Source organism: Marmota marmota, unplaced genomic scaffold (genome assembly GCF_001458135.2).
Source record: "Marmota marmota marmota unplaced genomic scaffold, marMar, whole genome shotgun sequence".
Lineage (NCBI taxonomy): Eukaryota > Metazoa > Chordata > Mammalia > Rodentia > Sciuridae > Marmota > Marmota marmota.
Genome location: NW_026000168.1, coordinates 13,668,579 through 13,693,314, shown reverse-complemented (window position 1 = coordinate 13,693,314; position 24,736 = coordinate 13,668,579). Strand labels below are relative to the sequence as shown.

The 24,736-nt window shown below is 35.8% G+C and overlaps 1 protein-coding gene and 1 non-coding gene across 3 annotated transcripts in view; one reads left to right on the top strand and one right to left on the bottom strand.

Annotated features, from left to right (window-relative positions):
• The window catches only part of Rad18 (RAD18 E3 ubiquitin protein ligase), a 96,366-nt gene that overhangs the window by 57,008 nt on the left and 14,622 nt on the right, over positions 1–24,736 (top strand). For both annotated transcript variants that reach the window (XM_015494957.2, XM_048787055.1), the window contains 2 exons: positions 1,204–1,338; positions 6,805–6,979. In XM_015494957.2, the coding sequence (XP_015350443.1) occupies positions 1,204–1,338; positions 6,805–6,979 (310 nt within the window). The remainder of the gene's footprint in view (positions 1–1,203; positions 1,339–6,804; positions 6,980–24,736) is intronic.
• Positions 12,748–12,852, bottom strand: LOC125611767. The gene has a single exon (XR_007342020.1). It is a non-coding gene; the product is annotated as a small nucleolar RNA SNORA28 (small nucleolar RNA).

Genomic DNA, 24,736 nt, shown 5'->3' with positions numbered 1-24,736 from the left:
TTAATTCTGGAGAACTGAAGAAGGATAGGATATGATAATTATCCTCAAATGCATGGAGTTAAATAGAAACCACCTAGCTTGTATCCATCTATGTAGAGATTCTACATAGAAGAATGTTTCTGAAGAGCTGAACTTTTCCAATCATCTTTATGGCCAGCTTATAATTTCTTTTGCTGAACTTTTAACTATCTTTTTATTTAAACTTACCAGTTTCTAACCTCACTCATTAGTTTCACTGGGAGTTTTAATGCACATAAACATAAATATGTTGGAATTTGTAGTAGTCTCTCCTAAATGTCTTCGCTATGCCTACTAGTATCCACATATAGGAGTCCAACTTCTTTTCTTCTTTGTTGCATCATATTTTAGTGTTCTTTTTTTCATATTAAAGGATAATTTTCTGGGCTGGGATTGTGGCTCAGAGGTAAAGCGCTCGCCTAGCATGCGTGAGGCACTAGGTTCGATCCTCAGCACCATATAAAGTAAAATAAAGACATTGTGTCCACCTGTAACTAAAAAATAAATATTTAAAAAAAGGATAATTTTCAAAACTAAATGAAATCATTCCTATGGATACATAATTAATATTTTTATTAGAGATTTGAAAACCTCATTAGAGAGATTACCAAAAAGATGTTAATTCAAAGGAGAATCCAAAGAACAGTCATTTTATAGGTTAGTAATATTAAAATGAATGTACGAATGGAGGCAAAACTGATTTCTTCTATTGTGGTGTAGGGAATTTAATGAAATATCCACCAGAGGGGATTTTGTATATCTATAGCCAATTATTATTATTATTATTTTGTTATCACTTATCTACAACTAGCAGACCACAATTCAAAGGCACTGAATGACTGGAATCCTGTAAGGGTAGCTCTAGACAAGGCAGTTTTTAACTGAAACGCAATTTTTTCCCTGCATGCAGTAGATTCTCTACACCTTAGTATTATGCTATGAGGGGGAAAAAAAAGCCCCTCTCCAGAGTTTGGGATTTGGGAAGAAATCTAGAGTAGCAAACTAGGAATAGTATGGTTCTATATTTGTGTTTGAGGCTGGGAAAAGATAAGGAAACTTCCATGACCCCCTTGCCCTTTGTGCTTTTGTGCTTATTAGCAGGCAGCTTTTATCTTCAGTGCAAGGATGATGTTCATGAGTAAATGGGTTCACCTACTTTAATCTAGAAGGTCTTTTGAATTTCAGGTAAAACGCATCAGAATGAATTTCGGCTTCTGGTGGATCAGGCAAAAAAAGGATACAAGAAAACTGATGGAATGCCAAAAAACAAAGTAATGAAAAAAGATGAATCTACAGAAAAGCTGTTATCCATGCATATGGGTAAGAGACATTAAAAAGAGAAGTATGGTTAATTTCATTATTTATTTCTATTATGAAAAGAAAACCAAAGGAATTTACTTTGGGGTTATTAGGCATTTGAAATGGGAAAAAGTATTTTTTAGATAAATTCATATAGCAGTGGTTGAATATAAACTGTTTATTATTATTCTGGGAAAAACAATTGGAAGAATGTCCTGAAGAAACAATTGCTAAGCCTTGGCTTCCTTTCAGTTGGTGGGAAAATCACAAGTTCATTAATTGTTTAAGCTTGAGGATATTTTCTAGGTTTAGGATTTATTGCTGAGAGTGAAGCTATCCTACAAAGAGAATAAATCATTATTGTTATAGAACACTGGCATTTACCTTGGATGTGATGGTCTGCTAAACAGTCTAAAGCTAATGCACTTGGTATGGCAATGCACATAACACATTAATTTTGATCTATTTTAGAACTTGAGATTAATGTTATATTTCTGTTGCCAGGGCTTTGGGCCAGCAAACAAAACAGAATCATAATGGGGAAAGGTGCATAAGAAAATTCTTTATTGTTTCTTTATTGTGGAAAAATACACATAACACAATATGTATCTTTTTATCCATTCACAAGGATTTAGTTCATTGGCATTAAATACCTTCATAGTACTGTGTAAATATTACCACTAACTATACCCAGAACCTTTCTATAGCTGCCAATCCAAACTGTAATCACTATTTTGTACTTTTTTTTTTCTTTTTTCTTTTTTTTGGTACTAGGAATTGGTTCCAATGTGTGCTTTACTGCTGAACTACATCTCCAGTCATTTTTACTTTTCGTTATGGGGCAGGATCTTGCTAAGTTGTTGATGGTTCTACCTGAGTTGTCAAGGCTGGCCTTGAACTTGCAAACCTCCTGCCTCAGGCTCCCAAGTTGCTGAAATTATAGGCGTGTGTCATTATACCTGGCCTATACTCATTATTTAATAACTCTTCCTTTTCCTCTCCCTCACATCCCTAATTGTCTTTATTCCACTCTTTGTATGGATTTGGCTATTCTGGGTACCTCATATAAATGAAATTGTATAGTATTTGTCCTTCTGTGTTGACTTATTTCTCTAAGAATTTTTTTCAGTGTCCATTAATGTAGCACATGTTAAAATTTTCCCCCTTTTTTGTGTGCTGAGAATGAAACCCAGAGCTTCTTGCCTGTGAGGCAAGTGCTCTACAAGAGAGCTACAGCCCCAGCCCTCTCATTCCTTTTTATGATTGAATAATATTCCGTAGTATGTATATGACACATCTTATTTATCCATTTATCCCTTAATAGGCTATTTTAGCCTTTTGGTTATAGTGAACAATGTTGTTATGAACATAGATTTTCAAATATTGGCTCAAGTCCCTGCTTTTAATTCTTTAGGATATTTACCTAGGAGAGGAATTACTGGTTCATATAGTGATATCATGTTTAACCTTTCAAGAACCACCAAACTCTTTTCCACAATAGCTGTATCATTTTATATTGCCTACCAGCAATGTATGAGGTTTCTCCACATCCGTGTCAGCACTTATTATTTTCCTTTTTTTTTTTTGAGTCCATCTTAGTAGGTGTGAAAAGGTATGTCATATGATTTTATTGTTGTTGGTGGTGGTTTTTCATTTGTATTTGCTTTTGGTTTTGGAATTCTAGATTGAACCAAGGGTTCTTCTTCTACTGAATTATATCCTCACTTCTTATTTTTTATTTTGAGACATGGCCTTGCTAAGTTGCCGAGGCTGGCATTGAACTTGTAATCCTCCTGCCTCAGCCTCTGAGTACCTGGGATTATAGGAAAGCACCACTGTGCCTGACTGCCATTGTGGGTTTTGATTTGCAATTTGTCTTTCTTCTTTGGAGCGTATTCAAGTTCTTTGCCTATTTTAAAATTGGGTTGTTTGTTGATTTTATGGGGGTCTTTATGTATTCTGACGGTTAATCCCCTATCATATATATGATTGGTAAATATTTCCAAATGTTCTCTTGTTGTCTTTTTGCTTTCTTGATAGTGTTGTTTCACCACAAAAATGCTTCATTTTGATGAAGATCAGTTTGTTTTTTATTGCCTGTTTTTGGTGTTATATCTATGAAGTCATAGCCAAATCCTGTGTCATATAGATTTTTCCTTTATATTTTCTTCCAACAATTTTGTAGCTTTAGCTCTTATGTTTAGGTCTTTGATCCATTTTGAGTTAATTTTTATATATTGTATTATTGTATAAGGTAAGGGCCCAACTTGATTCTTTTTTTTTTTTTTTTTTTAATGGCCCTGGGGATTGAACCTAGGGCCTTGTGCATGCATGGCAAGCTCTGTACCATCTGAGCTATATCTCGAGCTCTCAACTTGATTCTTTTGTGTGTAGATATGTTTACCTAGGAGATATGTTTTATTCTCAGCCCAATTCATTGAAGATTCTTCTTCATTGATTGCTCTTGGTTAATCCTGTCCAAAATCAACTGACCCTGTGAAGGTTTACTTTGTATATTCCCTATTTTATTCCATGGGTCTTTATATCTGTCCTTATGCTTGTATTACTGTTTTAATTACTATAGCTTCTATAGTCAGTTTCAGAGTTGGAAATGTGAGTCCTTCAATTTTATTCTTCTTTTTCAGTTTTGGCTATTTGGGGTCCTTTGAGGTTCCTTGAGTTTTAGGATAAGTTTTAAAAAAACCAAAAAACACTGATTGCCTCTATAAAACATTGGTATTTTGATATTGGATTACATTGAATTTGTAGGTAGCCTTGGGTAGTACTGATATCTTCACAATATTAGATCTTCCAGTTCACAAACACAGGATGCTTTTTCCATTTAATTATCTCTTTAATTTCTTTTAGCAGTTTTATAGCTTTCAGTATACAAGTCTTTTACCTTCGTGGCTGATTTACTCCTAAGTATTTTATTCTTTTGGGTACTTACACATTCCTTGTTGTTTCCATTACTCACGCTTCCTTTAGTAGGTTGCTGCCTCAGCATGTAGCTCATGGCCTTTGAACAACTTGAATTTGTTCATGCAGTTGTTAAAGGATAGTTTTATAAATTATCATTGCTTAAGAAATTCTGGCTTGATATTTCCCACCAGAAGAAAACTATTTTTTTACTAATCAAATCTTTATTGAATATAGTTGGTTAGTTGTGCTTGGGGGGTTATATAGAATGTGTGTATATACACAAAAGTATTTCTGTCTCTGGGTGACTGTTGATGTTAGGTTGTTGTTCATAATGGGGATGTCTGAGAGAGGAAGACACAGATTGGTTGAAGAGGTGGTTTTTGTATGGCAACATACAACCAGTGTAACTATTGCTCTTTAGAGTAAACTTTGAAGTGCCCATGTAAGTGAATAAGGTTCATGTTCTCTCAAGGGAAAACCTAATCTTTTTTATTGCATGTCTTTGGGGAGGTCTGATGTCCTAGCCTCATAGTTGGGGCTCTCCTTGAAGTCCTGTGTTCTTAGATCTAAGGGCAGACAGGATCTAAGGTCAGCTCATATTGTTGAGTGCTGTTTGTCCCTAACAGAGAATTTTTTTCTGTTATTTATTTGTTTAAGAGGGAGAGAAGTAAGAGACTAAAACCTTTAAAAATAAAAGGTTGTTTCAAGATGAATTCCTTTTCCCTGGCTTGCCAGCTTGATTGCATTCTCTGAGCCAGTTGAGTGATATAATTGCCTGGGTGCATCAAGTTTCCAGGGTGATGGGTTCCCCTTATAATGTGTTTACAAGAGGAGATCCTAGAGATTCTGGATGGTCATCTTATTAGCTCAGTTTTTTCTTTTGATAAACATTAGAGGATACAGCTTTGTTTTGGAAATGATGGCTTACTGATAGGCAGTATTAGGAGCTAATACCCCTATGATGCATGCTCTTCTTCCAATCTGAGAGAATCATTTGTGAAAAAATCTTGACTGTATGACCTTGGAAAGTTTTTGTCCTCCTTTTTGAAGAATTTGGCTTATTCTTTTCCCATGCAATATCTCTAGCTAAAAAGCCTGGCCTGTTCTTTTTAATGTGCTTTGTCACATGAGAAAAAGAATCATAGATAATGTCTTGCACTCTTATTTGCAGACATTTGGCTATACCTGTGTGTCTCATTCTTGTGTACACTTTGAGTCTTCCCTTTTCCTATGTTTGCAATGAGAAACTCCGAGAACTAAGACTATGATAAAGGTTGTATAGAAATGTGACTTGTATGTCTGATTAGTTTTCCTTTCCCATAATGAATTCATTCTATTTAGTAGGTTTAGGGTCCATGTAAATTCATTATTATGTAATAGTGTATTAGGGTATTAGCTCCTAATGTTACCTGTCTGATACACATATATCTCATTGGTTCTATTCCTCTATATGTAATCATATACATATGATTATAAATAATAAGCATATAAATAATATGATTCTATATATATGGTTATAAAGGGGAATTTATCAGATTGGTTTATATGACCAGAAGCTGGATATTCCCACAATGGCTATCTGCAGACTGGAGAGCTGGAGGAACCAGTAACTGCTCAGCCCAAGAAGCTGGAGCCTTAGAACAAGAGGAGACTCCAGTGATGCAACCCCAGTTCAGGACTGAAAGCCTGGTAACTTCCAGGACAGTTGCTAGTCAGATTCTGTTTTGTAAGAGTGAAGCAGAGCAGAAATTTGATGTCTTCAGGAGATACAACTACAGCAGTTGAGGTACCTTGCTCAAGAAAGAACTGAGCTTACATCTGTTTTGTCTTCCTCATTCGTCCTCCTTTTCATTCTATCCAGGCTCCCAACTTATGGGACTGTGCTGCCCACATTTAGGGTGGGTCTCCTGGTCAGTTTGTTGTCCCACATACTGGTCATTCTTAGAAACCCTCATGATACACCCAGAAACCTCTTAATCTTAGGCATCTCTTTATCTACTCAAGTTGACAATTCAGATTAACTCTCATAGCCAGTGACAAATATTGTAGTTCTCTTTATTTGTTGAATCTTTAGTCATTTTTTGCTAGAGTGACAGTGTTCTCCATCTATGAAATGCTTAGGAATTTAGTGATATGTAAATAGGGGATTTATTAGAATTAAAAACTTGGGCTCAGGTTATAGCTCAGTGATAGAGCGCTCGCCTATCATATGTGAAGCACTGGGTTTGATTCTTAGCATCACATAAAAATAAATAAAAAAGGTATTTTGTTTGTCTACAACTAAAAAATAATAAAAAAGAATTATGAATTTGTTCCATTTCTGGTTTTAAAGGAAACTTTATTTTTAAATTAATTAATTGTGGAATAACAAAGCACCATTGTGGTATTATTGATTCTCTGGCTCTTACTGGAGTTTTGGGATCAATGTAATATATACTTAGATTTTACTCAATACAAATAACAATATTGTGTGTTACAGAAATAATAGGCATACAAAGGTTGTAAATTTTAAGATACTCTTTAATTTTTATTTCATCCTTTTTACATTTCTTTTTTTCCTTTTAGGACAGGAAGATGATAAAATGAAATTCTCAGATACAACCTCAATAAGAAATCACTTTCCTCCATCAAATTTATGCTCCCCAGAAAAAGTGAAGCCTGTTCGACAAGATGATTCTTCTAGTTGTACTGATATTCAGGAATCGGCTCTTTACTCATCGGAATCGGGTTCATGCAATAGGTAAGGAGCAACTGGTAGTTGATAATGAATCTTTTAAGTTTCTATTTCCCATGTACGTGTTGCTAGAAATAATTAGAAGATAGTTTTGTGGCATTATGTGGTTTTTGAGGTTTCTTCCATTTCCTGTTTTTTACTTCCATGTTGTCTTCATAGTGATAGCAAGCCAGAATAAAAGGATACTACAGTGACCATTGGGTGACTTTATTTCCCACTCTGTAGGCTTTATGTAGGATTTGCTAGAGTTGGACAAGAAGCATGATAAGCAGAAAGTTGAGACAATGAGTAAAGGAGATGATCAGGAAGATGGTAAATAGTAAAGTAAAAGAAAAGAAAAATTCAGCCAAATGAATTGGGGGAATCTCTAAAAATTAGAGCTTCAATGGCAAGCCCTTTTGAGAAAATATTTTAAAAATTGTGTGTTGTAAAAAGATGACATAGGGTTAATTCATTTTATACACACACAGGTACATACACATTTTATATGCTGGTGTCTTACTTTATAAGTGGAGCATCCTAAATTTGAAATCTGAAATGCTCCAAAACCTGAAACTTGGCACATTTGAAACATTTTAGATTTTGGGTCTGGGATGCTCACCTGTAAAAACTATGCAAATATTAAAATATCCGGAAAGCTTTGAAATCTGAAACACTTCTGGTCCTAACATTTTGAATAAGGGATGATCAACCTATACATCATAAATATTACTCATGTTTCTACCTCATATTTGTAACTGTTGTTTTTAATGGGTGCAGTATTATGTTGTGTTTCTGTACTGTAATTGATTAGTTCCTTCCATTTCTGTAAAGCTGTACATTTTCCCCAGTGTTGTTCTTATGTACCTGATGCTATGGTAAAGCTCTTTTGTTTCTTACTGAATTACTTACATTCTTACCTTTGTCATCATTTTGACCGAAGTAGGTGTGGTCATTGCCTTCTGAATTATATCAATTTAAAATGTTATAAGCAGCATGTGAATATGAATGTCTCTTGGAAATTATCTAATCTTTGATATTCACTTAAAATTACTAACATGCACTTGGGTGACAGATTTCATCAGTCTGAATCATGAGATTAAAAAAAAAAAAAGTCTTACTTGAAGACCCTCTTCTTTCTTACTGTTTCTGGGGAGCATTTTCATATTATTCAGAATCAAGTGTTAGGAAAGGAAAGTATTCCCACCTCATCCCAAAGGTTTTCAAGGCCCAAAACTGCATTTTTTTTAGTTATTTGAGGGTTAGCCCTGAATTGTTATATACTAGAATTGGGCATTCCTGCAGGTTCAGTGGGTAGTATTTGTTTTTAAACATAAATCTCTTGTGAATACAAAATAAAAATAAGGAAAAATCAGAGGCAATGTGTAAAGAGCTGGTTTTTAATCTTAGTTACTGGTTGCTTGAATGTTTTAGAAAGCCAGAGTGAATCAGGACATTGGTGTGGTAATGAAATAAACTAAAGGGAAAATATGGCCATCAAATATCTGTTTATCTGGTGATGACATTATAGCAAATAAGATGAGTTTGGAGTCTTGGCCTCAGAAAGACTCAATGACCACACTAAACTGTGAGAAGATGATTTAAAAGAAAGATGCCATGCCATTGCTTTTAGCTACACTATGGCTTAGGAACTAGGAGAGCCAGTAGTAGATAGTCTTTTGACTTAGTTTCAAAGGTAAAAGAAATAAGACTGAAGGGAATATGGAATAAACCTTCTTGGGTCAATGTATTAGTCAGCTTTCTGTTACTGACCAAATATCTGAGATAACCAACTTATAAAGAGAAAGGTATATTTGACTCAGGTTTTAGGGATTCCAGTATGTGATTAGTAGGTCCCACTGCTTTGGGCCTTTGGTAAGCCAGTACATCGCTGCGGGAGTACATGGTGGGGGAGAACTACTCACTAATGACCGGAAAGTAAGAAGAGGAAGGGAGAGCAAACTGGGACCCCACAGTCCCCTTTGACGGCACACCCTCTGTGACTTATGGACTTATTACTAGGCTCTACCTCCTAAAGTTTCCACAACCTCATGATGGTACCACCCTGGGGACCTCTATCACATAGACCTTTAGGGCACATTCAAGATCCAAACTATAGAGCCGGGGTTGTGGCTTGCCTACCACATGTGAGGCACTGGGTTTGATCCTCAGCACCACATAAAAAAAATAAATGAATAAAATAAAGTCATCTACAACTAAAAAACAACAACAAAAAAAGATCCATACTATAGCAGAAATTTCCTAAAATGGGTTTAGCCCAAAGTCTGGTTGTTGTAACTCATCCCTCATGAAAAGAGGTAAAAAGTACCCTTATGTTTATCAGTCACATACCATTCCTACCACCATTTCATTACAGCATTGGGTTTTCTCATTGTTTACCTTTCTGCTGATCAGGATGCTGGGTAATATTATAGAAAGTTTCTCTGTTTACCCTTAATGCTTCCTTTTGGTAAGGGTCAAATTGAGTTATTGTATGAGACATTTTGAGATGACAATGACAACTCAAAATGAGCATTGTGATACTAGTAGATTATTCTTTGCTCTGTCTTAAGCAGGGTCTAATATTGTACTCACTCAATAAGTACGCATTGTGTACCCAGCACTGTTCTAGATGTTGTAAGTTAGCAGTGATCAGACCATTATTATTTTTTTAAATTTAAGCTTACATTCTATTTCACATGTGATGTCTGTATATGTACATATACACATTCCGTTGGTCCAGTGAAAATAGCTACAAAGGGCAAATTTTTAACAACTTTTATTGAGATATAGTTCACATACTACACAACTTGCCTATTTAAATGTACAATTTGATGTTTTTTTGTTTATTCACAAAGATATACAGCACATTTCACCACAATTTTTATCATCACATAAAGAAACAGCAGTCATTACCTATTGTCCCCCTGAAACTTCCTGCCCTAAGCTATAAGCAACTACTGACCTATTTTCTGTCTATAGGTTTGCCTATTCTCTATTTTATATAAATGGGATTATACAATATATGGATTTTTGAAACTGTCTTCCTCAATTTAGATAAATGTTTTCAATGTTCATCCATGTTATATTGTGTTTCAGTACTACATTCCATTTTATTGTTGAATATTCCATTGTATGAATATGTTTTCTTTATTCATTTATTAGTTCCTAGACATTTGGGTTGTTTCCAAGTGCGTTTTAACAAGGAAAAGTATCAAGTTTGTTTGCACAGTTGGAATCTTAGCTTCAGCAATATTATTCAACATTTATAACTAGGCTTGCCTTGAAGAAGTGGGCAATCTCTATTATTCCTCTCTCATGTAAGAAAAGGAAATGTTATACCCATTGTAAATATTAAATATGCTTATCTTTTAATTTTTATTCAGATTTTTTTATACTCCTTTTTTATTTGCTGTCATTTTGTCTTGAAGTTTAAAAGGTAGTGCCTTCCTTGTATTAAACCTAGGCACTTAGGCTAAAGGGAAGTGGGGGAAGAAAAGTGAGACCTAATTAAGTACTGGTTTTGGTTTGATCCCAGAACAGACCATGTGGCAACAGATTCAAGAGTAGGTTGTCAGGGAGTTATGTGTGCAGCAGGAAGCAGCACTGGGGCAGCAGGAAAAGTGAAAAGCTTGTGTTGAAGAGCTTCAGGTCAGGTTCTGTGGAATGACTTTGGATTCAGTCTTTTTGAAGTGTACCTCCACATATCTTTCAAAAGCGTACTAAATGTATTTCGCATTGTCAGATGAGTGTGAGATTTTTGGGGGCTGGGGCAAAACGTTATGGTTTAGATGTAGTATCTTCTAAAAGCTCATGTGCAAGAAGGTTTGGAAGAGAAATGATTGGGCCATAGCCTTACCCTACCCTGATGGGATTAATTGATGAGTGACTGGAGGCAGGGCGTGTGGCAGGAGGAAGTGGTTCACTGGGGGTGTGCCTATGGGGTATATATATTTTACAGAAGGAGAGTGGAGTCTCTCCGCTTCCTGATCCTCATGTGAGCTGCTTCCCTCTGCTACACTCTTTCACCATGATGTTCCGCCTTACCTGGAGTCCCTGGGGAATGGAGCTGGCTGTATGTTGACTAAGAAAAAAAACTCCAAAACCACGAGCCCTTCCTTAAATAAACTTTTTCTCCTCTACAGTTGTTCTGATTGGGTCTTTTAGTCACAGCAGCGAAAAAGCTGACTAAAACAAGCATATAAACATGTCTCAGGCCTATTGGGAAGATGAAATGAGATATTAGTTGTGAGTCTTTGCTGAATATGATTATTGTTATACTTTCATGAAGATGAATCAATTATATTTTCTTTAGTAATACTGGAAAATGTAGGACTTTGTAGCCAAATGTTACAGAAATGTCTCCACTTTCCTCATCATGTTGATTTTCAGACATACATTTCAATTTTTGTTTTACAGAAGGACCTAGGAAAGAAAGATACAAGTACATGAAGATGTGTTACATTTTGTTAATTAGTGAGTCAGATACAAAGGGTTGCCTGTATGTTACATGTTAGACCGAGGGCAGGAGGAACAGCCAAGTCTCTCGCAATAGATGGAAGAAATTTCAGAGCAATAACGGTGGTCATAAGTGATTCATATATGGCAAAGGACTATTGTTAAGATTTGAAATGTCAGTTTATTAGATACTTCTTGCTGTTTTTGAGCAGAAACTGCTTATCTTCTGGCTACATGCATCATGATTGGGGAATTATGTTCACTCTGGAAGATGGGTGTCAGTGCCTTAGATCAAATTCCCTGGGGATTGCAGTGAAATATTTTTGAGAATGATATACCTCTGGTATTTTGTGATGCAGAGAGGATGAGTTTGTGTGTAATACCTCAGATATTGTAAATGCTGATCAAAACATGAAAGGTATGATTACAATTTGAACTCTCGATCCTCCTGTTTCAGCCTCCTGAACTACTGGGATTACAGGCATGCTCCATCATGCCCTGCTTCAATTTTTTTCTTTTTATGATAGTTTTGTTGTTTTTATAAGGAAAGCCATACATTTCCAAAAGTATTTTTAATACATGTTGTTTGTGTTTATTGGGATAAACAAAAGTTTTGAATTGAAAGAAGAAAATTTCATAGTTTTATCAGACAGAAATAGCAGTGTTAAACTTCAGTAAATATATCCTTCCAAAAATAGATATGTGGGTAGATAAATAGATGAACAGTTTTTAAACATTTGTCATTTTTAAATACTTTCCTTTGAAGGGACAAATTATGCCATTTTAGGTTTAATGTGAGTAGAAGTAACATTGTGAGCAGTTTTTAATTCATGTACTCTTGCTGTCATATAGAATATAGATCTTATTCTTACATTGTTGAATAAAGAGGTCAGTTTTCTTTGTCCTAGAGCAATATTTGAACTCATAATTTGGCAGACTCATAACTAAGAATAATCTTATTTCAAGATTTAATTGGTATGTCCAATCCAAATTCTTAATTCTTCTTTGTTTTATTTGCCACCCTGGAAATGGAGCCTATGGCCTAACTCACACCAGGCAAGCCACAGTCCCAGCCCTAACTCTTTTTATTTATTTGTTTTTTTGTTTAATGTTTTTTGTAGTTGTAGATGGACAGAATGCCTTTATTTATTTGTGTATTTTTATGTGTCTTTTGGTGCTAAGGATTGAACCCAGTGTCTCACACATGTTAGGTAAGTGCTCGCCACTGAGCTACAGCCCCAGTCCCTCAGCCCAAACTCTTAAGTACTTCTTTTAGAATTTGAATATTAATATTACATTTATCTTCTCTTTTTTTTCTTCTTTTTTTTTTTTCTTACACTGTTCAAGCCCATGTAACGGCTTGTCTCACAGAAAAGAGACCACCAGAATAGGTTAGACTTTCTTACTATAGCAAGCTCAAATTGTGACATTGATCTTCTCTTACACATCTTGAAAACATATGATAAAGGCTAATAAGAATTTTATATTTTTGAATAGCTTCTTGCTAGATTATTTTGGGAAGTTCAGGAGACTTATCCAAATTTCTGTAAATTATCTTATTGTTCTTATTAATCAACAAGAGTATGCTTTTGTTCGCTAAGTTTTGGCATGCATTGGACACTGCATTTTTATTGAGGGCTAAATTAAAAGAGAAGATTCTGTTGATTATGGCCCTAGAAAGGATGCGTTGTCTTCATGCAGGAATGAATTGTAGTCATGCTTTTTCTTGGAAGAATCATTAGGTTATTATTTTTTAAAAAAATTTCTGCAGTTTAGGTCTAGGCTAAAGAAATAGAAACAAACAGTGTCTTTTGGCATAGCTAGAGAAATGTGAATAGGTCTCTAGATCAGATAAAGTTTTTGTTTTTGTAGCAATGTTTAATTTCCTGAATTTGATAATTGTATCATTGTCATATAAGTGAATAGACCTGTTCTTAAGAAATGCACAACGATGAATTAAAGGGGAACAGTGACTACCAGTTACTTGCAAGAGTTGAGGAAACAACATGTGTTATGTGTGTGTATGATTGTGTGTACACAGAACAAGAGATAAATAGTAACGGTCAAAATCTGGGTGAGGGATATAAGGGTTGTTTTTTGGTAGGTATGAAATTATGCAGAGTTTAAGAATTTTGCTTGTTGAATTCTGAGAAATAGAAATTGCTGAGTTTCTATATCTGGAATTTTTTCTGTAAGGAAATATTTCATTGACCAAACCAGGGGGCCTACACGGATGATGACCCACCTAACATGGCTGTTTCTGCCTTGGTGTGTTAGAGAATGTGGACAACTTCAATTGCACTATTCCTGAGAACAGCTCATTTAATCATTTTGTGACCAAATCTGTAGCCCCTAACCTACCTAGGTGGGCCTTCCTGCAGATGCTAAGGGTTGATAGAAGACCCTTAGTGAAGATATAAGTGATACATTTTAATTCATCACAGTTCTGGCAAAGGCAGTTACCTCTTCTCTGATGTTACACTAGGAGTGGGATCTTTGTGTAGGCAAGACACAGGCACAGGCACAGGCACAGAATGCCAGGCACTTTGACTGAGAGGCTAATGAATTATTGGCTCTTTGCTTGCTATATTTTGCCACGACTTTTCTCTCTTTTTACTTATTTCTGAAAGAGCTACCCAGAAACTTAAGAGCTAGAGAAAAAACTGAAAACAAAAAATGTTTGATTCTTTGGCCAATGTAAGAAGTTAAATTCTTTCCTAAGTTCTAGTAAATAGGAAAATAATGGAGGTAATTTTAAGGGAAAAAGTTTCCATTTTGACATTTGCCTGAGGAGTGTTGGAATGCTGACACTATCAGCCTATGGATGAGAGAAGCTGAGTTTTGCTAAGTGAAGGGAAGGGGAAATACCAACTCAGTTTTCAGAGCACCTTCTCATAGTAGAGGGGTGCAGTTGGCTTTGAAGCTTGGTTCCAGGCAGGCCTTTCAGACAGGTCATGGTAAGGACTGGGTAAACTTTATAGTTTGGGTTTGGTAAATACAGCAAATGAGGATTTTGAGTTGATTGGTTCAAAAAGTCTTGGGTGTTGTCCTTTGATGCTTTATATTGAAAAAGTTGATAGATCTTTTAGGAAGTTTCTGGACTCAACAATAAACTTAATCCATAACTTTTAGCTTCCTGGGCAAGAGTCTCCTGGAATAGTGAAGTTATATTGATGAAAACAGTGGAATGCTGAAGTCTTACTAACGTAGGCAGTGAGCTGTTTGGGTTCTACAGGTACTTCTTGAGTCCTGGGAGTGTTGCATGTGCTATATTATTTAGTTCTGTAGAGATGTGGAAATGAAAGATGAAAGGAGTCAAATAAGTTGTTTGAGGTTTAACAAGTCGTAAGTGGCAAGTCCACATTGTTCTCCTTCATAATGCCAATGTGGACAAGCAACTTGGCTTTTTCAAGAGTAGAAATATCCAGTTATTGAAAAGGTTGAGTTTCCTCAGAAGCAGATGTGGAGATGAGAATTTAAGTGGATGTGGTTTATTTGGAGGGTGAAGGGGACACTGTAAGGGAGTGGGAAAGTGAGACAGGAAAGGGAAGAAGTGCTAAGCGTACCTGTTACCAAACCAGAGATCACCCTCAGCAGCTGAAGTCTAATCCTCATGGGGAATCTGGGAGCTGGTCTGAAATACTCCCTCAGTTATCCCACCAAAGGGCAAGGGAACTTCTGCTAGCCATTCCTTGGTGGCTATTCCCTGGTGCTCCCAGCGCCCATGCAGGACAGAGCAGGCTTGTACAATGAGGAATCACCCCTGGGCAAAGACACTGATAGTCCTCAAGCCTGATACACTGGGGGTGGGGGGGATATAGTGCAGAGAGTTAGGCAAGCCGCCAGTGGGATCTGCCCAGGATTGATTCCAACAGAAGACAGGGCAGTGTTTTGGATCTGTGTATTCCTTATGAATACAAACGTGGCTTTATGGGTCTTAGCCTGGGTCTCTAGCCCATGAGAATGTAGGAATGTGTGTGGCTTTCCAGAGCCCGCTGTAGCTCTTGCCAAGCACACTTGCCCTTTGCTGAAAGGAAAGAAAGGGATAAAGATGTCTGGGGCTGCTGAAGATGTGATAGATAAGAAATGTCAGAGGACAAAGTGACAGGAGAACTAAAAAGCTCTGAGCCAAATGGGTCTACAGACTGAAGAGTGCATTTGTTGATGCGAAACAATTTACTTTTTCATCTTATATGATAATAAACCAAAGTACAAAATAATCCATCACCACACTGAAATTTGCCAACATACTAAATAAAAATGTCTTGGCTTTGGGTAAAAAAGTGCAAATACAGAAAGAACTAGGAGTTCTTTAATTGTCTGGAAATATTTCCTTATTATCCCGCTTTGTTTCTTGAAAATTAAACCTATAGTGTTTAATTTTATATGTGACCTTAAATATTTCTCTAATGTACACTTTCTGAAGTTTCTTCTCAACTTGTCATTTCAGAAGTCTTTTCTCTAATTATACACATCTGTAGTTTAGGGTATTGCTTTTCTTATTATGTATTCCTGTCAGTGGTGGCACATGTTGAGAGCCAGGTTTCTCCCTGTTATCATGGGAAGTTACAGACACATAAAACTAAAACTATCCACGTGATACTAGATTTGAATTGGAGACATTAACATGAACTCATAAATATGTTAATATAGATTGGAATGAACATATAGAAAGGTTTACAGATGTGGTTATAAACAATTTGGTTGTTTCACATCTATTTCACTGCTCTGTCAGCTCTGAGGCCCAGGAAGTAAGGATTCTACAGTGGCAATGAGCACACTTGGTGCACATATCTTGGTTTCTAATACCATTGTTCAGCAAAAGGAACAGATGTGTCTGAGAGAAAAGACTGGTCCTAGGGCTGGCACTGGCAGATGGAAAATGAGCTTGGAGCATTTTATAATGCCAGGAAGCAAGAAAGTAAAAAAAAAAAAAAAAGAAAAAGAAAAGAAAGGGGAAAGGGAAAGATAGAGAAAAAAGGAAAGGAAAAACATAAACATGATAGTGGATGTATGTCAGAAGGACACAGGAAATAACTAAAAGTTCCCAGTGGCCAAAGCTGAAACAATTTAAGCAATGACATAAATTTTATAGCATTGGATAACTCAAAGTCTAAAATATCTTTTGAGTTCATTCATACTGAAAAAATGTAATGGGGGAGGATAGACAAGGCTTGTGTGCAGAGGAATCCCAGATAATTTACATTGATGAACTCCCTTCAAGGAATGTGGGCTTTGCAGAGTGATTTCCTTCCAAAGAAGGAAGTGGGTGCAGAGGGAAAGAGTAACCTCCACAGTGGGGAATCTGACAAACACTTCCTCAGCCATGTGAGCAAAATCAGTGTCAATCATAATGTATTGATAGTAGTGCCCTTGATGTGATGTAAGCCCACTTTACTTCTGTGATCTTTCTCTCCAAAACTCATAATCTCAGTCAAATTATGAGAAAAATATCAAACTCCAGCTGAGAGTCCCTGTATAAAATTCTTAATTAGTACTCCTTAAAACTATGAAGGCATCCAAACTAAGGTGGGCAACACTGTCATAATCTAGAGGAGGAGGAAGCATGACAACTAAATGTAATATGTCCTACAGAGGATCCTGGACCAGAAAAGGGACAGCAGGTAAAGACTAAGGAAAGGGGCTGGGGTTGTGGCTCAGTGGTAAAGTGTTTGCCTTGCACAGGCAAGACCCTGGGTTCGATCCTCAACACCACATAAAAATAAATAAATAAAATAAAGGTATTGTGTCCAACTACAACTAAAAAGTAAATATTTTAAAAAAAGGATGAAGGAAAGATGAATGAAGTATACACTTTGGCTACTAATCATAATGCATAATCATTGCTTCATGCACTGTAGCTAATGCATCATACTGACATACGTAGATTGTTGACAGCAGGGGAAACTGGACGTAGGGTATATGGGATCTTTGTACTAACTTTTCAGCTTCTCTGTAAGTGTAAAACCATTCTTAAATAAACAGTGCATCACAGCATCAAAATGAAGAGGTATATTGGTATGAAAATATCCAAAGAATGGATTGATTATTGGAACACTAGAGGTCATCAAAACTAAATTCTTCAGTGAGAACTAGAACACTTCCTCTGGGTTGTAGTAAGTTTAATTATTGAACTATTCTTTTTTTCAGTTAATATTACATATAACACTTAAATGTATAAATTAATAAAACCATGTTTTAACACATCATATAAAATGCATTGTACTTTGTTAAAATTTAATTCATAAATGTGCATTAGAGAATTATATTCTCTCTTTTTCCCTCCAATCATCTTTGCCTTGTTTTGCTAATATTTTCACTTTTTACAGGATGGTTACCCCTTAGAGAGGAGGTGGCTCAGCCTTTACATTTCATCATAAAAGACAACTTGCTCAATTTACAGTCTGACTCATCCTCTTCAATTACCATGTGTTTGTTCATGAAGATATACTTTAAAAAGTGATTTCACTAGTGATTCCCAAGGAGAATATGAAAGTACATAGTTTTATCTTTTCTCCATTACTCATTGCCAAAGGTTTTTTCTTATTAAATAATAAGGTTTTCTTTTACTCTGAGGCAGTTCGTGTTAGTACGTCTTGGGTTTAAAAAAAATTATTATGCATTCTCATTGTGTAGTCTGAAGAGCCTCTTTATAATAACTTTTGGTTTTGATTTTATAATAAATTACTGATTCTTAGGCATTCTAACTCAATTCTAGATAGTGGATATTATTGTTTTTACCAAATTCATGAAATGCTATGACAGAACAATCCTCTGTAAATGTACTCTTTAATTTCCTGTATCAGGAGAGTTTTAAAATTCTATACTTGATTATTAATTGTTTATCTAAAATGCTTATAGAAAGCAACTTTTCCTTCCAGGTTCCATGTTTAACAAATGACACCTTCTGTGTCACAGCATGTGTCTGGTTATCACTCAAGGTTTTCATACGATGACTATAGTGTTGAGAGTTTTAGTTGGCATGACATGATAATAATTGCATAAGGTTGATATATATATATATATATATATATATTTAATCCTTCATACAGTCTCCAAAGGGGGAGTCTCAGGCATTAACATCACTGATGTCCTGTTTATGAGAACTACCTGTAGTCAAAGCTTGATCTTTTGGGGGCAAGGTAACATCTGGCAGATGTTCTTCTGCTGAGGTTGTAATTTATTCATTCTTAGACTTATGGGCAAATATTTTCCAGATACCTCTTAAGTTAGGTGCTGTATGTTTCATAAAAATAGCACTTACTGACCGTCCTTCAGTTCCCCCACATCGTTGTCTTTCCAAATGCTGGTCCTGCCCCTGAAATACATTCTTCCCTATCCTTCAAGTCCCAGATCAAATGTCTACCCTGTTGTCCTTAAATTCTCTTGGCCTTTCACATCACTGAAATTGTCTCTTCTTCCTGCAGTTGGGCCTTGTCCTCAGGATACAGCTCAGTTCTAGGACTTATGACATCCTAATGTGGTTACTTACTTAAAAGAATATCTCTTTTCCATCCCCTCTTGACTGGGGGTTAAGAACTGGAAGTTCATGGACATTGAGTGTTACTTTTTTTAATCCCACTAGTCCCTAGGCCTTGCTCATATTAGGTGTGGGGTAAAGGTTTTTTAAGAGAATGAACAACCTGCCCTCAATTAGCTCACAATCTGACAGAGGAAGTAAAAGAGATGTGGACAATTACAATAGAGTATGATAGGTATTTTGACAGGTGAGATGTAGGATTCTGGGAGAAGGACAGCTAATCCAACTATAGTAGGATCAGAGAGGGCTTCTTAGAGGAGGTGACACCTGACTAGAATCACAAGAATGAGAAAAGTTTACCAAGCAAAACTGAACAGTGGAGATGAGAATCGAGGAAATGGTGATCTCATGCAGATAGGAAAAGGATGTTGCCACTTGTAAACATAGTTGGTTGTGGCATGTAGGGTACAGTGGGGAGTATAGGTGTCACCCTGAGACCACCTAGTTGGGGAGTATAGGTGCCACCTTGAGACCACCTGTCACCCACCAGGGGGTTAAGGCTGAATTTGTTGAAGTGCATTTCTTTTTAATGTTTTAGGTGTTTTGTAAACTATAGGAATTCTTGTCCTGTATGCTCCTTTATATGTTTAGCTTGACTCATATAATAGGTAAAAATTTGACTGGTTCATAATTCAGTTCTTCATTATAAAAAAATAAAAACGGGAATAGCTAAATTATGAGCCTCTTAGAATGCTTTGAGAAAGCTTAGAGAATTTGAAGGAACTACAGTTCTTTCTAAATGTTAGACACACAATAATTACTTTTGATCAGTATTCTCAGACCCCCAATGTGGGTAGCCAGTTAAGAGGTGTCTCTAGTTTAATTAAAAAAAAAAAAAAAAAAACAAATCTGAGGCTTTTTGGCCTTGTTCTGGTGGATGAAATTGGATGTGATAAAAATGATATATAATTTACAATATCATACTATTGAAATTTTATGTTTTTAATCAGCTGATCAAGATTTCATTTAAAATCACCATGGCAGTTATCCAAATCAGAGGTTTTAATTTTTTCTTCCCTCACTTTTTAAATCAGTGTAACAGATGTTGTCAAGTCTCCTTGGAGACCTTGAGTCCAAGAGAAAGATACATTAGGATAGAATGCAAACATTGTCAAATTAGCAAAGAAGCTGAGAAGTCACTAAATACAGCTACCTATTTTCATAGTTGAGGAAATGGAGCCCTGGGTGATGTGGTGATGTCATTTATCTAAAGTAGTGAAATAAAGGAGTCATTCACTAATTCTAGCCCAGGTTTCTGCCATTTCAACATGAGTTCTATCAGGATTTTTGTCTGGCCACACATTAGACCATCATTGTTTTCTTTGTCAGAATTTAATGAAGTCATTCAAATTAGACAGTGACTATGTATGTTCTGCCTTCCCTGTGATAAGCTAGTTTCTACTTCTTATCTTGGCACATGATTAATAAACAGCATATTTTATCATTCTGAAATGTCTGCATTTGCACGATTGTTCAGGTGCCTTGTCAGAAGAGGGTGTTCAGTATGAACCTGCCTGTCTTTTTTTTTCCTCCCACACAAATATATTCTGGAACATGGGTACATATTAAATTGCTGATTTTGCTAACTCTTATTGATTTTACCATGTAAGTGGTGCACCTCGTTCCCGTATCTCAGAGGAAGCCAAGCATTAAAGGATGGTAGGTTTCATTTGCAGAGGAATATTTTTTAGGTAATGCAAATTATAGAAGCCTTTAAGATTTCATTAATGGGTGGCTTTAGTGTATTCTTCTTGCTCTTGCAAGCACATTTTATTAAAGCCATTAATAACCTGTTATTGGGGTACAGGTGGTAGTACACATAAAAAATTAAGAACACATCAGATCATTAAAAGTTTGGGTACATGTAGTTTGGGGGGATGATTGTTGTCATACACTTTTTAAAAAATATTTAAAAAATATCTTTTGATTGTTGATGGACCTTTATTTTATTTATTTGTATGTGGTGCTAAGAATCGAACCCAGTCCTTCACACATGCTAGGCAAGCACTCTGCCACTGAGCTACAACTCCAGCCCATGTTCTCATACACTTTTGATCATTTAGTCAAACACTTCCATTTTGGGTGGAGACTGAGTCCCAGGGAGGTGAAATGTCTAATGCCTAAATTACAATCATGTGAGTTAGTGTTGAAGTACACCTCCTTGAATAGATCATAAGACTGAAATTGTATGGCCCAAACTTTGATATTGTTTTGGGTGGTTGATGTTAGCATACTGTAGTTGCATGTACATTCTCCATCTAATCAACTGAGTAGGTTCTATAGAAGTTGCTTTGCTGGTCAGGTGCAGTGGCACACCCTTGTCATCCCAGCAACTCTGGAGGCTGAGGCAGACGGATTACAAGTTCAAGGCCAGCTTTAACAACTTAATGAGGCCCTAAACAACTCAGTGAGACTTTGTCTCAAAAATGCAAAATTAAAAGGGTTGGGGATGTGGCTCAGTGGTAAAGCACCCCACCCCTGAGTTCAATCCACAGTACCAAAAAAAAAAAAAAAAAGTTTTCCTGCTATGCAGATGGTATGCTGGTCTCACTACTAGCTTCCTACTCAGCTGCTTGGTCCCTGCTAGCAAAGAAAATTGTAATCCAATCAAAGCTTAAGTAATGAAGGAAATGTTCATCTTTGCAATATTGCTTGTTTCCTGACTGTTTCTCCTTGTTAGGCTAACCTATTAATTACTATGATCACCTTATCTTTTAGTATTTGATTTTATTTTTATCATCATTTATACCACTGCTAGCTGAAAAAATAAAAACAAAACGAATCAACATTATTTTGTTCCCTTGCCCATTTAACTTGAGAGTTTGATTAATATGTAGGTGAAACAGTGAATATTTTGGAAATTAAAAAGTTTCCCTCACATTAGATTCTCAGACTTGACATCTTTTGTGTCTTAAGTTTGTAAGTTAAACATGAGTGCAAAAGTTTAAAACTATTTTAAACTTGAATTTTTCCAGAGAGTCAAGAGAACTCCAGTATTTGAAAGTAACTAAATGTCCTTTTATTTCTCTTCCTTGAAAGATTACATGCAGTACTTTTGTAAGAATTTAACGCCATCAATTTTTATTACTTTAGTACCCCTTTCCTTGGTGCACATAGAAAGTGGTAGTATTTTATTGGCATGCCAAAATAAACAGGTGAAGCTGGAAACTATAGGTGCCAGCCATGGACTTCAGCCATCCTATGTCTCACCAGGGGCTGGAAGCAAATGCTAGTGTACCCCTGATTCACGGGGGTAGAGGGAGAACATATTGATGAGGTAGCTTTGCTTGTATGTGCTATTCTAATACACCATTAAGTCATTGAATAGGTGGGAAATCCATGGACAAATAGATTCATACTGTTCCTTGGGTAGAAAGGACAGCAGCAGCATTTGAAGCATCCCTTTCTCACTGATAAGGCTATGATTGAGTTAGTAGAAAGACATGTTGAGACACTTAATCTCATGAACTTAATGAGTGATAAAGCCAGACTTCCTTAATTCAAGTATAATGCCTTCTACTTGGTTTTGCTGTTCTCCAGATCCTCAGAAGCCACCAAGGCCAGATTAATAAAGTTTTGTGTTTGTTGAAGCGGAATTGAGTGAACAGATGAAATATTAAAAGCGTCAAGTTTCTGAGTTTCCCCAGTCCATTATTTTCATGTAACAGCAGAACCTTAGAGGATAAAGCACATAATGAAAGAAAAATCCGGACTGTTGGTACATTTCAGAGTAGAATGTGTCATGTTTTTAAAATTAAAAATTATCAATACTGATATGACTTTCAGATTTAGAATCTTCTAAAAATAAATGCTAAATACACTCTAGGTAGAAAGCTCTGGTTCTGGGGAGTTTAGGATCCAGAGGAAGGTATGCTCAGATGTGGTTAAAAGACTTGAATTGGTTTATCTGCATGCAAAAGTAGCCAGAGTACTGGAAGTGGACAACAAATTGTATGGGTTGGAGTATTCAGAAAAGAGGGAACAGATTAGACTATTGCAAGAGAGCACTTTTTCAGGTTCGCTCTTAGGATTAGACCTTATAAACCTCTAAATCATTTGGTATGCCCAGATCTGGAAAAGAGTTCTTACCCTAGAAATCAAGATAATGATTTTGTAGAAATACTTTCAACAAGAAAAGAAAGAATGAAAATACTTTTCTCATTACTTACGTAGATTTAATTGAATCTTTGTAAAAACATTAAAGAGTAAGTTTGTTTGTTTGTTTGTTGAGCACCTAGATATTAAAAAGCAGGGACACCACAAACTCAATAGAAAAATGGACAGAAGTCATGAACAGTTAGTTTTCTGAAAGATAAATAAAAAAGAGGTTAGCAAATATCTTAATATTTGAGAGTAAGGCTTTGGGGTCAAGGACCCCTCATTTATTACTATTAGAAACTCTGTGTACCACGATCTATAGGGGGATCTGATGATATTAACCAGGAACACTTTTGTTTCACCTTTACTCAGTGTTAGGATGAATCTGTCCTGCTGATGTACCTGTACACAAGATGACCTATACACAGTTATTAATTGAAGTGTTCTTCCTAATAGCAAAACATGGGAAACTAGTCAATCTTCATCAATGGGGCCTGGTGGTTACAGCAGCACATCCACATGCTCAAACATTGTGATGTTAAAAAAGAAAGATGTCGATGCTAATATATATAGATTTCTAGGTTATGTTAATTATCAAGAAGACCAACATCCAGCACGGAAACTATGGCATGCTGTTTTTCTTTAAAAAGGGAAATAATGTATACTTTTCTTTGGGGTTTTTTTCATAAAACAAACTAATAAAAAATCAAAAAAGTAATAGTGGTAGACACATGTTAGAGATAAAGGAGCAAAGTGATCCAAAGGAGGAAGTGAAACTTCTCCTTTTGATATCATTTTGTTTTTTGAACCATGTGAATACATTAATCTATTTTAAACAAACAAAAATGCATAGGTACTCTTTAGAGTTTCAGAAGTTACTGTCTAGTGGATTTGATTATCATAAATTGGTTCAGGTGAGACTGACATAGTAATGGGATTTTGTAATTTATGGAGCATTGGAATTATTAGAAAATTTGGTTAATAAATATTTGTATTTCTAGTCAAATTAAGAGAAAACATTGTCAAAATAACAGTAACCCAAGTTGTAATTATACCACTGTAATTCAGTGATAACTTTACATTAAAAAAATCTTCAAAGTTGCTATTAAAAATTTTAACATCACATTTAGTTTTTTAACTGTTAAGAAAGTAGCATTTATGGGGCTGATGCTGGGGCTCAGTAGTAGAGCGCTCGCCTCTATCACGTTCGAGGCCCTGGTAGAGGGCCTCAGCATCACATATAATAAAGTTATTGTGTGCAACTAGAACTAAATAAATAAATAAATATTTTTTAAAAAGTAACATTTAATGTTGCCACAAAATCTTTTTGTACTAATATTCATTAATATTTTGTATTTTATTGTAGCCCTTTTTTAAATCCCTCTGGGAATATTTATGAATTTTGGAATATCCCTGAGAGCTAAATGGTTAATCCGATTTCAGGTAGTGTTTTGTTTGTTAAGATTCTAGTAAAAATAGTACCTCTTGCATTTTTTGAAAAAGCTTAAACTGGGTGGTACATGAGATAGATTATCTTTGGAATGAATGGGGCATTTGTTTGGGGGGATGTGTCCTCATTCAAGATCCTATGACATCAAGTTCTTGAACTTCATATGACTATGAGATCCATGTACTTAGCTAGCGGTCATTTAGTTTCATTGTGGGAGTTCAATTCAGCCATTGTTTTT